Raw genomic sequence first — 12,260 nt, forward strand, 5'->3', positions numbered from 1 at the left:
GCCTCCCAGGCGCTGGGACTGCAGGGGTGTGCCACCATGCACAGCTGAGACTGGAAGAGTTTTAAAGTTAATAAAAGATTATTGAAATTCTGTATCCTACTAAAGGACGACTTTCATATCTTCAAAATCATGCTACATGTGTACTTGTTTCTGATATACAAGTTTGATAAAAAGAAAAAAGGTTCATACCTACAGTGAGTTTTGCAAATTCATTTGGAAAATTCTTCTCTAACCATTGTCTACATTTAGTAACATCAGGCATATATTCACAGTACTGTAAGGAAGGAAAGGAAAAGAATAAACTGAATCAAGGAAACATTTCAAACAATACATTTCAACTTAAAATCATTGCTTATACTTGCTATATGAAGAGCAGAACTACTTTCCCCGATTTCTCACCCACAGGAAAGCTCCATTCAAGCAGAAAATGCCCCCAAAACTAGGAAGTCAAAAGGATGAAGCGCCTGCTCGCTGTAGGAAGTTTTCCACAAGGCCTGCACTGCTCCCCTCCTCTGCTCAGACATGTAGTTCTGGCTTTAACGTTCCTTTTGATTATCACTGGCCACTTACGAGTTCCAGGAAACATCTGAAACGTAGAGCCAAATGCAAGTGCAGCACACGTATCTGCGGGCATACTGGCATCCACCTGTGAGCCAGCTATCCCACTCCACAAACAAAAGCCAGGCACAGCGACACACTGTGTGTACCCAGCACTACGGGAGGCCTTAAAGACACTCTAAACCATAGTTAATTCTAGCACTCTGGGAGGAAGAAGGATGCAAGTTTGAGCTCAGCTTTGGCAACTCAGCAAGACCCTGCCTCAAAATAACAAGCTGGGGATGTAGCTCAGTGGTTCAATCCCCAGTACTGTTTTAAAAAAAAAAAAAGCTGAAATTTTACTGTCAAATGATATAGAAACAAAAATAAAAAGAAAGTTCTTAGGTTAGCTCTAAAATCAAGTGTGACCTCAAATGCAGATATTATTAAGAGAAAAGTATTTAAAAGGACTTACCTCTGTTGGTAATGAACAGACTGGGGAAATGGAGAAAAAAATGATTTAAAATGTTAAGAATATGTAAACACATATTTATCACATTTGACATGTCTCACTTCTATATTGTCTAATTTTTCTCTACCACCTTTCAAATGCTACACCTTCAGGGGGTTTTGAGGTAAAAGGCACATGGTTACTTCAGGCAATAATACTACCTTGATTTTCTGATCTACAGAATCTAGTTGATGAAAAACGAACGCTTTTGCTTTTTGTTTTGTTCTGTTTTGTTTTTTTTTTTTTTTTTTGACAGGGTCTCGCTACGCAATTTAGACTGGTCTTAAACTTACTACTTAGCCTAGGCTGGCCTCGAACTAGCAGCAACCTCTTGCCTCAGCCGCCCAAGTGCCAGGATTACAGGTCTGTGCCAGCACACCAACAACATCCTCAAGTACATTTTAAAGCATCTGTCAAAATGGGCTTCTAGAACATAACTGAGTCACTCACTCCTGTATGTGCAGCACAATGCCTGGCATGGGCAGGAGCTTACAGCGTGCTTCTAAATGAATTTAAGCTTCTCTCTGAGGTGCCAAGTAGACTCTAGCTGACAGCTGAGACCAGTCTCTTCTAATCTACACTCTCGCTTTTGAAAGGGGAAAGAAGCAGATGGCCAAAGGACAAGGAGTGTGCCTCTGTCACCATTTCTATTTTTCCCTTTAGCAAGTGCCTTATTCGATAGTCTGCTCTCTTCTACATACCTATCAAAAATACTAAATGTCTGCCAGAAATTATACCCATACAAGTTTTGTTTCCTTTTTGGCGGGTACTGGAAACTGAACCCAGAACCTCAAGCTTGCCAGGCAGGCGCTGCAACACTGAGCTAAATTCCTAGCCCCTCCATACAGTTTTTCTTTTCTTTTTCTTTCTTTTCTTTTCTTTTTGCAGTACTGGGGATTGAACTCTGGACTCTGCACTTGCAAGGCAAGTGCTTATTCTACTGAGCTATCTCCCTGGCCCCTCCATACATTTTTAACAGGTCTATTTCCCCTTTCCCTGTTTGTTGTCTTCAAACCCAATGAACATTTAACTTGTTGGCTTCTCCATCATAATCTTTTCGCTCAACCTTCTCTTCCTAATTTATGCTACTCCTTTGTTTTAAAGACATAAGATCTTGCTACACTGCCCAGGCTGGCCCTAAATTCTTGGGTTCAAGTCATCCTGCCTCAACTTCCCGAATAGCTGGAACTATAGGCACATACCTCACCTGACTATTTTACTCATTTAAGCCCTCATTAATTTTAACCCTTATTATAGCCTGCCTCACTCAAGTCTTCACCTAACTTCTCTGTACAAAAGCCTTCTGCAACTCAGCATTATCTACTAGTAGAATCTCACTCAACCTGGCCCCAAACCACACAGCCTTACAAATTCCTGCCTCTCGCCTTTACAAATCTCACATCGCAAGGCAGCGGAAAGCCCTCAGATGGCCACTATCTTCCTGCCTGTCTTGCTTGCTCCTCTGCCTGGCACATCTGCCCTCTGCCCCTCCGTGCTGGCCTGAACACCACCTTTCCTTCAAGTCCCCATTCAGTTGTGGTGGGCTCCATGAGGTCTTTCTGATTCCCTACAACAGGATGAAAGCTCTCCTTTCTGCACCGCTGCTGTGGCTACAGTCTCAGTTTTTTTTTTTTTGGGGTGGCGCAGAACTGGGGATTGAACTCAGGCCCTTGTACTTGCAGGGAAGCGCTTATTCTATTGCGCCATCTCCCCGGCCCTCTTTTCTTTGTTTTTGAGATTCGATCTTGCTATTCAGTTCAGGCTGGGCTTGAACTTGACATAGAGCCTCCTGCCTCAGCCTTCTGAGTGCTGGGGTTACAGGTGCGTCCCAGCTTCCAGCTCTTTACTACTTGTGTCTGTCCGCTGCCAGTCTCACCTGCATCTTCCCTGCAGTCCTCGCCTACATTTACCATGTGTAAGTTTTGTGCAGATGAAGGGCAGGGCCCTGCCAATACACAATCTTCCTCAGAACTTAGCCAGGACTTGAAGGCGATGTCTAAACTCATGTCTGGTACTTCTTTGTTAAATGAACAATAATGTTTTTATACCAAACAGAAGCCTGCACTGCACTGCCACGAACAGTGCTGATTAGGTAGAAATGCATCTTTCAGCAGCTTCCACCCGGTAGAGCTCCTTTATTGACCCATTCAAGTCTCAGGAAAGGGCTCTTTCCTTTGATTCACATATGCTTTTACATTTAAAGTATTTTTTCACAGATAACTGTCACAAAAGAATACAGCCAGCTATAGTGGCACATGCCTATATTCCCAGTATTCTGAGAGGCTGAGGATGAAAAATCACAAATTCCAATTTAGCTTGGGCAATTTATCAAGACCCTGCCTCAAGACAAAGAATAGAAAGGGTTGCAGAAGTAGCTCAGAGCAAGGAACTGGATTCAACTCCTAGTGAAACAAAGAAATGCAACTTTTCTTGCATCCACAGTCACACTTTATAATTGCAGAAAAACAAAACAAGATTCCCAGTTGACCCTCTCGCTAACTTGACACCAATTAAGCAGCTTCTGCCCAGCTCACCTGACTCGAGTACACCCCAAGAATCCCTGGCCCTTCTTGTTCCTTTCCTAAATAAGCTCCCACCATCTCCTCCTCAGAACATCCTTGTGTGGCTAACACTGGCGGATCTTTATTTCCTGGCCTCAGCTGCCGTTCTGACACACCATGCTTAAGACTCTTCTGCCTGGAGAAACTCAAGCTCACTATCCTGGGAAAAGAGCCCCTTTCTCACCTCCAAATAAAATGCGCCTCACCACTTTCACTGCCTCTCCTTCTCTTCAGCTCTCAGTTTAGAAATACAGAATTCATCATGGAATCGCTCCCCTTTTCACTGTGAAGCTGGCCGGGTCTCTCCTGACTGATCCCTCCGCTTCCACTGAGAGCAAGGTACTCGCCTGCCTCTACCTACACTTCTGCAGCTAACAGGCCTTACTTTTTATTGGTTCTCTCACATCACAATATAGCATATTAATCTTTTCTTGTCCCTTCATTATTTTCCTGCTCACAGAATAGTTCACTACAGATGATAGTGACGCTAGCAACTCAGAACTTTTCTGATATTTACAGATAATAATAGGTAACATTTATTGAGAACTTACCATGTGCCAAACATTTTTCTTTCTCTTTGTGCTAATGAGGATAGAATCCAGAACATTCACATTGGGCTACAGTCATTCTTTTTTATTTTTAATTCTCAGGTTTTTGCTTTCTTTTCGGGGGGAGGCAGGGTCTTACTATATAATCCAGACTGATCTTGAACTTGCTGTGATCCTCCTGTATCACTCTCCCAAGTACTGGAACTATAGGCATGTGCAGCAGCTATTTTTTTTTTTTTTTCCAACAGGGTCTTGCTTTGTAGTGCAGGCTGGCCTCCAACTCACAGTAATCTCCTGCCTCAGCCTCCGGAGTGCTGGGATTAACAAGGACCATGCCCAGCTTCCTCCTTTTACTTTGAGACTAGACCTCTGCTATGCAGCTCAGGGCAGCCTTGGACTCACTTTGCAGCCCAGGCTGGCCTCGAACTTGCAACAATCCTGCCTCAGCCTCCGAGTGCTGGGACTATCGGTGTGTGCCACCATGTCTGACTCTTTCTTTTTGAGTCAGATTCTGGCCTCAAGGTCACAGTCCTCCTGTCTTAACCTTCCAAAATAGTGTGTGCCACCACACCCTATGCAATGTGTCACGCATCCCTCTCAACAGAGCTCTGAAGTAGGTGCTTCAGCTACTTCCATTTTATGAAGAAACTCACAAAGGTTTTACTCAGTAACAGGATAAAGAGAGCCAAGATTTAAACTCAGACAAGGGTGGAAGTGTAACTCAGTAGTAAGAATCTGCCTTGTATGCACAAGGCCTGGCTTCAATCCCCAACAATACAAAAAAGTAAACACAGACCTGAACATCTACAGTCTGGCAGCAAATACCTTTTTTTTTTAAATGTACAGGGTCTACAGGGTCTCACTACACTGATCAGACTCATAGTGACCCTCCTGTTTTCAGCCTCCCAAGCACTGGGATTACAGGTTCATGCCACCACACCCAGTCTTAGTGCTGTCTCAGTGCACCCCTGGGGCAGGGCTGGCACAGCAGGCAGAGGATTGAACCCCTGACCCCTGCTTCTGCCTAAGCAAGTGCTTTAATCCGCTGAATGATCTAGCTGGCCCAAACACCTTTTTTTTCTCTTGGTATTGGGGATCAAACTCAGGATCTTGTGCTTGCCAAGGAGGCGCTGAGGCTGCTGAGCTATCTCCTGGCAACATCTACAGTCTGAACCCTCAAGACCTTGTGTTTCCTTGGACCTGACCCCACCCTACCCATCTTTGTTCTTTTACTTCAAATCAGCCTTCTGTGAGAATCAGTTCTCTGTCTTCCTCTCCTAAAGAGAGCATATGAAATTAAGCCCCCTATTGTTCTTACAAATTCCTTCAGCTTTCCTTGCAAGTTTTACCTATCACCTAAGACTTCTATAAACTCCACTCCTTGAAAACTTTCTGGCTTCCCTCTAGTCAAAGACCCCTGAACCCCTAATTCATGGTCAGGACCACTTCACTCCTAACTTAATACTGCCTAGTGCTTCTCACACCCCTAGACTTTTTGGTCCTCAGGGGAGAAGTACGTCTTTCCTCACCCTGCTGCCTTATACATCAACACGGAAGAGGGAGGGAAATGAAAATACGCTCTTCTCACACAGGCTAGGGACTTCTCTCCAACAAAGTACCTGCGGAGTGAGCTACTTAGTGTAGTTCTTCACAAGTCATCTGAGCCAGGAGGGTTACAGCCTGGGTCAATTTGCCTCAAAATAAAGAATAAAAAGACCTGGAGATGCAGCTCAGGGTGAAAGCTCTGGGTTCAAACTCCAGTAATCCCCCAAAAGCTATCTAAGAAGTGATATAAACAATTCAATGCATGATTTTCATATCCTGTATTTCATCAACTCTACTTTTATATTTTTTGTAGAGCTACATCTTATAAGTAAGCAATATACCAATCTAATGGTATCTTTTTTCTTTCTTAGGAGAATCTCACATACTGCGTTTTTTTTTTTTTGTTTGTTTGTTTTTGGTTTTTAGGCAGAACCAGGGATTGAACTCAGACCCTTGCGCTTGCCAGGCCAAGCGCTTATTCTACTAAGCCATCTCCCCGGCCCCATATACTGCGTTTTTTAAAATACACTTTTAGATTTGATAAAACAGGATAGACACAAAAACAAGTTTTGTTTTATTTTTACAGTGCTAAGCATCATATCTAGAGCCCTGCACATGCCAGGTAAGTACTCTTACCACTGAGTTACATCCCCAGTGACAGAATAATAGTTTTTTTGCAGAACCGAGATTGAACTCAGAACCTTGCACTACTGTGCTATCTCCCCAGCCCCCTCGTTTGTTTTTTTTAGGCAGGGTCTTACTACACAGTTCAAGCTGGCTCTGAACTCATTAGCTAGCCCAGGCTGCCCTTGCCTTTGCAGTAATCCTCCTGATTCAGTCTCCTGAGTGCTGGGGCTTAAGTGCACACCACCATGCACTGTCAGAATAGTTCTAAACTACATCTGACAGACAAGATGAAAATCATAATGAATTAGCACACAACAACAACGGCAGCATTTAGAAGGCTAGGTCCTACTTATCCTAGGGACTTTACACCAATTATCTGAATTAACATGTAATCATCTTTTTCATTCCAATACACTAGAAACAGACATTTAAACCTTACAGAAATCAAGTAACTTGCACAGGGCCATATTCCTGCTACATGCTACAGTCACAAAGCAAATACTGGCCAATGACTCCACAGGGAAAGAATAATAACTGATTGCGACGTAAGATAAACCAAGCATGATGGTGCACACCATCTCCCAGCCCTCTGGAAGGCTAAGGGAGGAGGTCACAAGTTTGACCTGGGCAATTTAGCAATTTTTTTTTAAAATTTTTATTTATTTATGCGTGTGTGTGTGTGTGTCCAACTCAGCCCACCAGGGGGCGGGGCTGGCTGGCATGTGGTCCTGGGGGATTGAACAGCGGTCCCTGTGCTTTGCTAAGCCTGTTCCAAGTAGGTGCTTTAGACCACTGAGCCATCTCACCAGCCGCAATTTAGCAATTTAATAGGGTCTTGTCTCAAAGTAAAAAAGGGTTAGAGATTAGCTTAGTGTTAAGCCCTGGAGTTCAATTTTTTAAAAATGGGAGGAGGGAAACAAATGTCATAATAAGACAACCCAGCCAGGAGGCTGAGGAAGGAGGATGGCAGGAAAGCTAAGTCTCTCCGTGTCAACTTAGTGAGATCCTGTTTCAAAATAATAAGGGCTGGGATGTGGTTCAACCGTAGAGCTCTTGCTTACATGCACAAGGACCTTGGTTCAATCCCCAGCACAAACCCCCCCCCCCGGGGAATTGGGAATATAGCTTGGTACAAAAGTGCCTCTGGGATCCATTCCCTGTACAGCAAATAACACTACTACTGCTCCTATTACTACTAATAATACATTTTCTAAAATTTAAGGTAATGCACACTAATTTTATTTCATTATTAAGGACACTTAATAAATGATGAGTCACTAATTTCCCTCCTGGGGACTGAATCTAGAACCTCACACTGAGCTACATCCCAGACTTTTCCCCTTTTATTTATTCTTCAGTCCTCAGCACCTGAAATACGTCCAGAACACAGTAAGCAGGTGCTCAAAAAGATTTTTGAAAACAAAAGAATTATTTGCCCCCTTACTGTCTTGTACCTTCAAATTTTTCTAAAAGTTCCAAAGAGCAAATAAAATAGATTCTTGAACTGAAATTTTCCTACTGAAACTGAGGAAAAATATTTATAGGGAGAAATCTGTTGATGAAGTCTAACACATAGATCATTACTCAAATCAGAGGACTTTCCCACCACTAAGTATGGTCTCAAATGAAGAAAATAAAAAAGGATTTTCCCAAGGATGTGTTGCTCCTCACTCCAACCTCCTCTCCACTGCGCAAGCCAGTTTGCTGTCCCCCCATCCTACTCCAAAACTGCTCGGTTCTCCACAGACACACGCAGCTTCTTCCTGCATAGCTGTTCTTTCCCCCTAGGCTGCTATTTCTCACTTCTTCCTCTCTTCTCTCCTATCCCTCAGGACTTGCTTGGTATCTCCAAGGAGTCCTCCTTAAACAGCCAGAACAGCACATAACACCCAGCTGAAATAACATATTTGCATGTCTCCAGTTCCACAGGACTGTAAGCTCCTCTAGGCCAAGTAGCAAGTTAAAAACCACAAAGACTGGGAAAATCTGTTAACCTTTGCATCCTCTTCAGAGTCCCCTTTTGAATAAAGGTCAAATGGGTGAATGAATTTTGTCTCACCAAATGACAAAAGTCAAATGGGTGAATGAAAAACTTAACAGGACCAAATGTAAAACTATCAACACAAAGTATCAAAACATAGTAAAACCCATCCTCTGCCTTCCAACACTTGCCTCCACAGTAAAGGACTCGAAGTGGGTAATCAGCATCTAACTTGGCACTGTTCTTCGGATCACCTTTAAAATCACCCCCACTGGATTCAGAAATGTCAGCAGCCATTTCATAAACCTGTAAGCGAGGACAAGGACACCGTCATTACTCTGAAGACACCAAGGGAAAAAGTATTGGGGTGGAGTCTGACTTCCTCCACTACGCTGCCTCCCACCCCAAGACTGCTTCAGTTCTCTGTGAAGTCGGGAAGACAGGCTGTATTAGATCACGAGATGAGAGCAATTCCTGGCACATCCACCTGATCCATAAGTCTACACGGAAACAAGCAGGGAAGGAAGGGGGTACTGACAAAAAGCAGCAACTGGGGAGAGAAATGCAAATGGTGGGTGACCTCAATGGAGACGGAGCGAAACGTCTGAGGGCGACCTGGGAGGGATGCAAGCTGCGCTGAAAGGAAGGCTCCCAACAGATAGAAGAAGAGAGGTCGAGAGACCCGAGGCGGAGGGGCGGGTCACACGCGAGGAGTCCAGAACGTGGGGTGTGGAGACACTGAGGAGTGGGCACAGGGTGGCCGGGGCCCGCGGTGGATGGGGAAAGAAAGCGGAAACAGAAGAACCAGGAAGGGGTGGAATGTAAGAGGGCTGAGGCGACAAGGACAAGCAATGCTGAGGCAAAGGGGCAGCCCGGGGGACACCAGAGGAGGCCCATGTGGGCGGGAGTGGAGACGCCCAGCCCCTTTCCTCCAGGAGGCATCTCAGCTTGCCCCACGCTACAAGCCTCTCGGAACCGGAAGGGGAGCGGGGAGTCTTTACCCCGGCGGTCACACAGTCCTCGCCGCCTCCGGTCCCGCCGCTCCCGCCAGCTAAAGCGACACATGCAACTCTTCTTCGCCGGCTAGGGCCGCCCCAGAACCCAGCTACCCGGCGTGCTCTCGCGAGACTATAAGTACCTATCGCGAGATTCAGGCTGCTACTAGTCGGATGTCGCGAGAAACCGGAGTGAGGGGGCGGAGCGAAACTAGAAAGCACGCGCGCTCCGTTCAGGGGCGGAACCGAAGCGGCCGGAGGTGGGCGTCCAGTAGGCGGTGCTGGTTACCTGGGGGGCGGGTGCGTCGCGCCAGTTGTGCGCGTGCGCAAGGGGACGCGCGCTTGAAACCCAGGGTCGCGCTCGTGAGTCAGAAATGACTTCCTATTAATAAGCTCGGGAAGGGTTGGCCGGGTGTCTGGGGTGCATCCTGGATCCTGGCTAACCTCGCGGACAGGATAAGTCACGGCCCTGCGGGGAGATGGCAGCGGGATGAGGCGTTTGGTCTCATCCCAGCCCCATTCCCTAATTGGAGGCATTAGGAGCACCCTATCGATGCTGTTTTGTTTTCTCATCACCCATAATCTAACCACTGAGATTATGGGTGATGAGGAAACACTTGTTTTCGTCGCCTTCGTTTTTACATAACTTTATATGTGATTTTAGTTCAAATTAATTTTACGGGGATGTACCTTAGTTTTCCTTCCGGATATTTTATTTTGGGAAACATCCCTTCATCTGCACATTCAGCCAGAGTCTCCCAGATAAAATGGGAACCCTGACACTGAACAGTTCAGAGTGTGAAAGGTCGCCAGATGATAAGGCAATATTGTTCTATTCTATTGCTTTGTCCTCCATTCTCATGACTCAATGACCTAGTTCCTCTCCTTCACTTCTAGGCTTATTTCCCGGTACTTGAAGCCAGAGGCACACTACCATTGAGCTCTGTCCCACCCACCTTTTAATTTTTTTTAATACAGGGTCTCACTAAGCAGCTCGGACTCGTAGTGATCCTCCTGTTTTCAGCCTTCCCAGTACTGGGATTACTGGGGTGTGCCACCATGCCCAGACTCTGTGGCCTGCTCAGCCGGTCCTGCGGGTAGGACTGGCACGGCCTGTGGTGCCGGGTATTGAACCCCCGTCCCTTTGCTTGCCTGAGCAGGTGCTTAGTCCACTGAGCTACCTCGCCCACCCTCAGGCCCACATTTCTAAAAACAGGGTCTGAAAGTTGCCCAGGCTGTCTTCAGACTTGGGATCCTCCTGCCTCAGCTTCCCTATTAAATAGGATCACGGATGTGCACCATCACCCCTGCCTTTGGTACAATCCTCTCTACCGAAAACTCATTTAATCTGGTCTTCACCTGATAACTTTCTTAAAGAAGAGAAGGGCTCTGTCATAAGAGTGAATTCTATATTGTACCAGTGAAACAGAACACCTGAATCACCCTGATACATTAGTTAATGGCTATAATGCCAGCATTCTGGGAAGTTGAGGCAGCAAAAGAGAGCTCCAGCTCAGCCTAGGGAATTTAATGACTTAGCAAGATCCTCCCTGGGTTTGATCACAGTCTAAAAAAAAAAAAAAGACACATCATGTCTGAAGCACCTTGGTAGAGTCCAAGCGAAAAATTTTACAAATTTTACTTGAGTAAAACTTTACTAAGTTCCTGTACATACCAGGCACAAATCTAGTTCACTTTTTTCATTTGATTTTTTGAGGCAGGGTCTCACTATATGGTCCAGGCTGGCCTCAAACTCAAACAATGTTTCTGCCTCAGCCTCCTGAGTACTGGAACTATAGCTCTACGGTTACACGCCACCATGCCTAGTACACTGTTTCAATAAAAGAAATAAAAGACTAGTCACGGGCTGGCCAGATAGCTCAGCAGATTAAAGAGCTTGCTTAGGCAGACGCAGGAGCTGGGAGTTGGATCCCGGGCCTGCCATGCTGGCCCCATCCCCAGGGCATCCTGAGATGGTGACCGAGAATGGGCATGGTGGCGAGCGCCTGGGAGGCTGAAAAACAGAATCACTACAAGTCTGAGCTGTGTAGTGAAACCCTGTAGACCCTGTACTAAATACATTAAAAAAAAAAAAAAGACTAGTCTTCCCGAGTGTGGTGGTGCGCGAGGACTGCTGTGGCCCAGCCTGGGCTATGCAGTGAGTTCAAGGCCAGCCTTAACTATGTAATGAGACCCTGTCTCAAAACAAACAGATAAACCAAGCCTCTACTCTCAGTAATTCAGCCTGAGACGTTCATGAGATGCTGTATGACATTTCAGTACATGCTTACACTGTGTGATGTTTACATCAAATTAGACATTATCTCATTTATCATTTTTATGGGGAAACATCCAAAATACTTTCTCCTGACTTTTTGAGATTTGCTATCTACAGTCACGGCTCAACCTTTTCCCATTTCTCCCTTGTGACGTTTCAACATTTTTATGTCAAGACGCGTCGCAGTGGGTGACCCTGTGTCGGTGTGGCCAGAGCATCTTTCTTAGTAGTTTGCAAAATAACGACGCAAGGAACAACCCAGAACATCTCACTTGTGATGACGACCGGTCGGTTCCGCCTGGGGGCGCGCTGATGTCGCCCCTCCGTGCTCGCCCCGCTTTGCTCTTCGGACAGAAGGGGGCGCTGTCCCTGCAGCTGCTGCCGCTGGTTTCTCAGTTCCAGCTCCTCGCTCTGTGTTCGGTCATGGGGAGCGGCCCCATCCCAGCCGCCCACCTGCACCCCTTGAGCGGCATCTCTAGTAGTGACTGTTTCTCCTCTGTTTTGTTGGGGGGCCCTCCCAGCCCCTGAGCCCACATCTAGGCTCTAGCCAACAGCTCCACCCTGCTAGCCCTGTGACCAAGGGCTAGCTGCACTGAATTCTCTTTTTTAATTAAATTGAGGAGCATCCCGTGTTGGGCACCAGAAAGCCATAGACCCTTTGATTTTTTTTTTTTTTT

At 45.8% G+C, this 12,260-nt stretch overlaps 1 protein-coding gene across 1 annotated transcript in view; it reads right to left on the reverse strand.

Annotated features, from left to right (window-relative positions):
- The window catches only part of Ccdc62 (coiled-coil domain containing 62), a 61,901-nt gene extending 52,468 nt beyond the window's left edge, over positions 1–9,433 (reverse strand). Inside the window, exons 1-4 of the mRNA XM_023720667.1 lie at positions 9,312–9,433; positions 8,502–8,616; positions 1,013–1,032; positions 190–274 (exon numbers count right to left, since the gene is read on the reverse strand). Of these exons, the coding sequence (XP_023576435.1) occupies positions 190–274; positions 1,013–1,032; positions 8,502–8,607 (211 nt within the window). The 5' untranslated portion in view covers positions 8,608–8,616; positions 9,312–9,433. The remainder of the gene's footprint in view (positions 1–189; positions 275–1,012; positions 1,033–8,501; positions 8,617–9,311) is intronic.
- Between the last annotated feature and the right edge of the window lie 2,827 nt (positions 9,434–12,260).

Source organism: Octodon degus, unplaced genomic scaffold, assembly GCF_000260255.1.
Source record: "Octodon degus isolate 3935 unplaced genomic scaffold, OctDeg1.0 scaffold00076, whole genome shotgun sequence".
NCBI lineage: Eukaryota > Metazoa > Chordata > Mammalia > Rodentia > Octodontidae > Octodon > Octodon degus.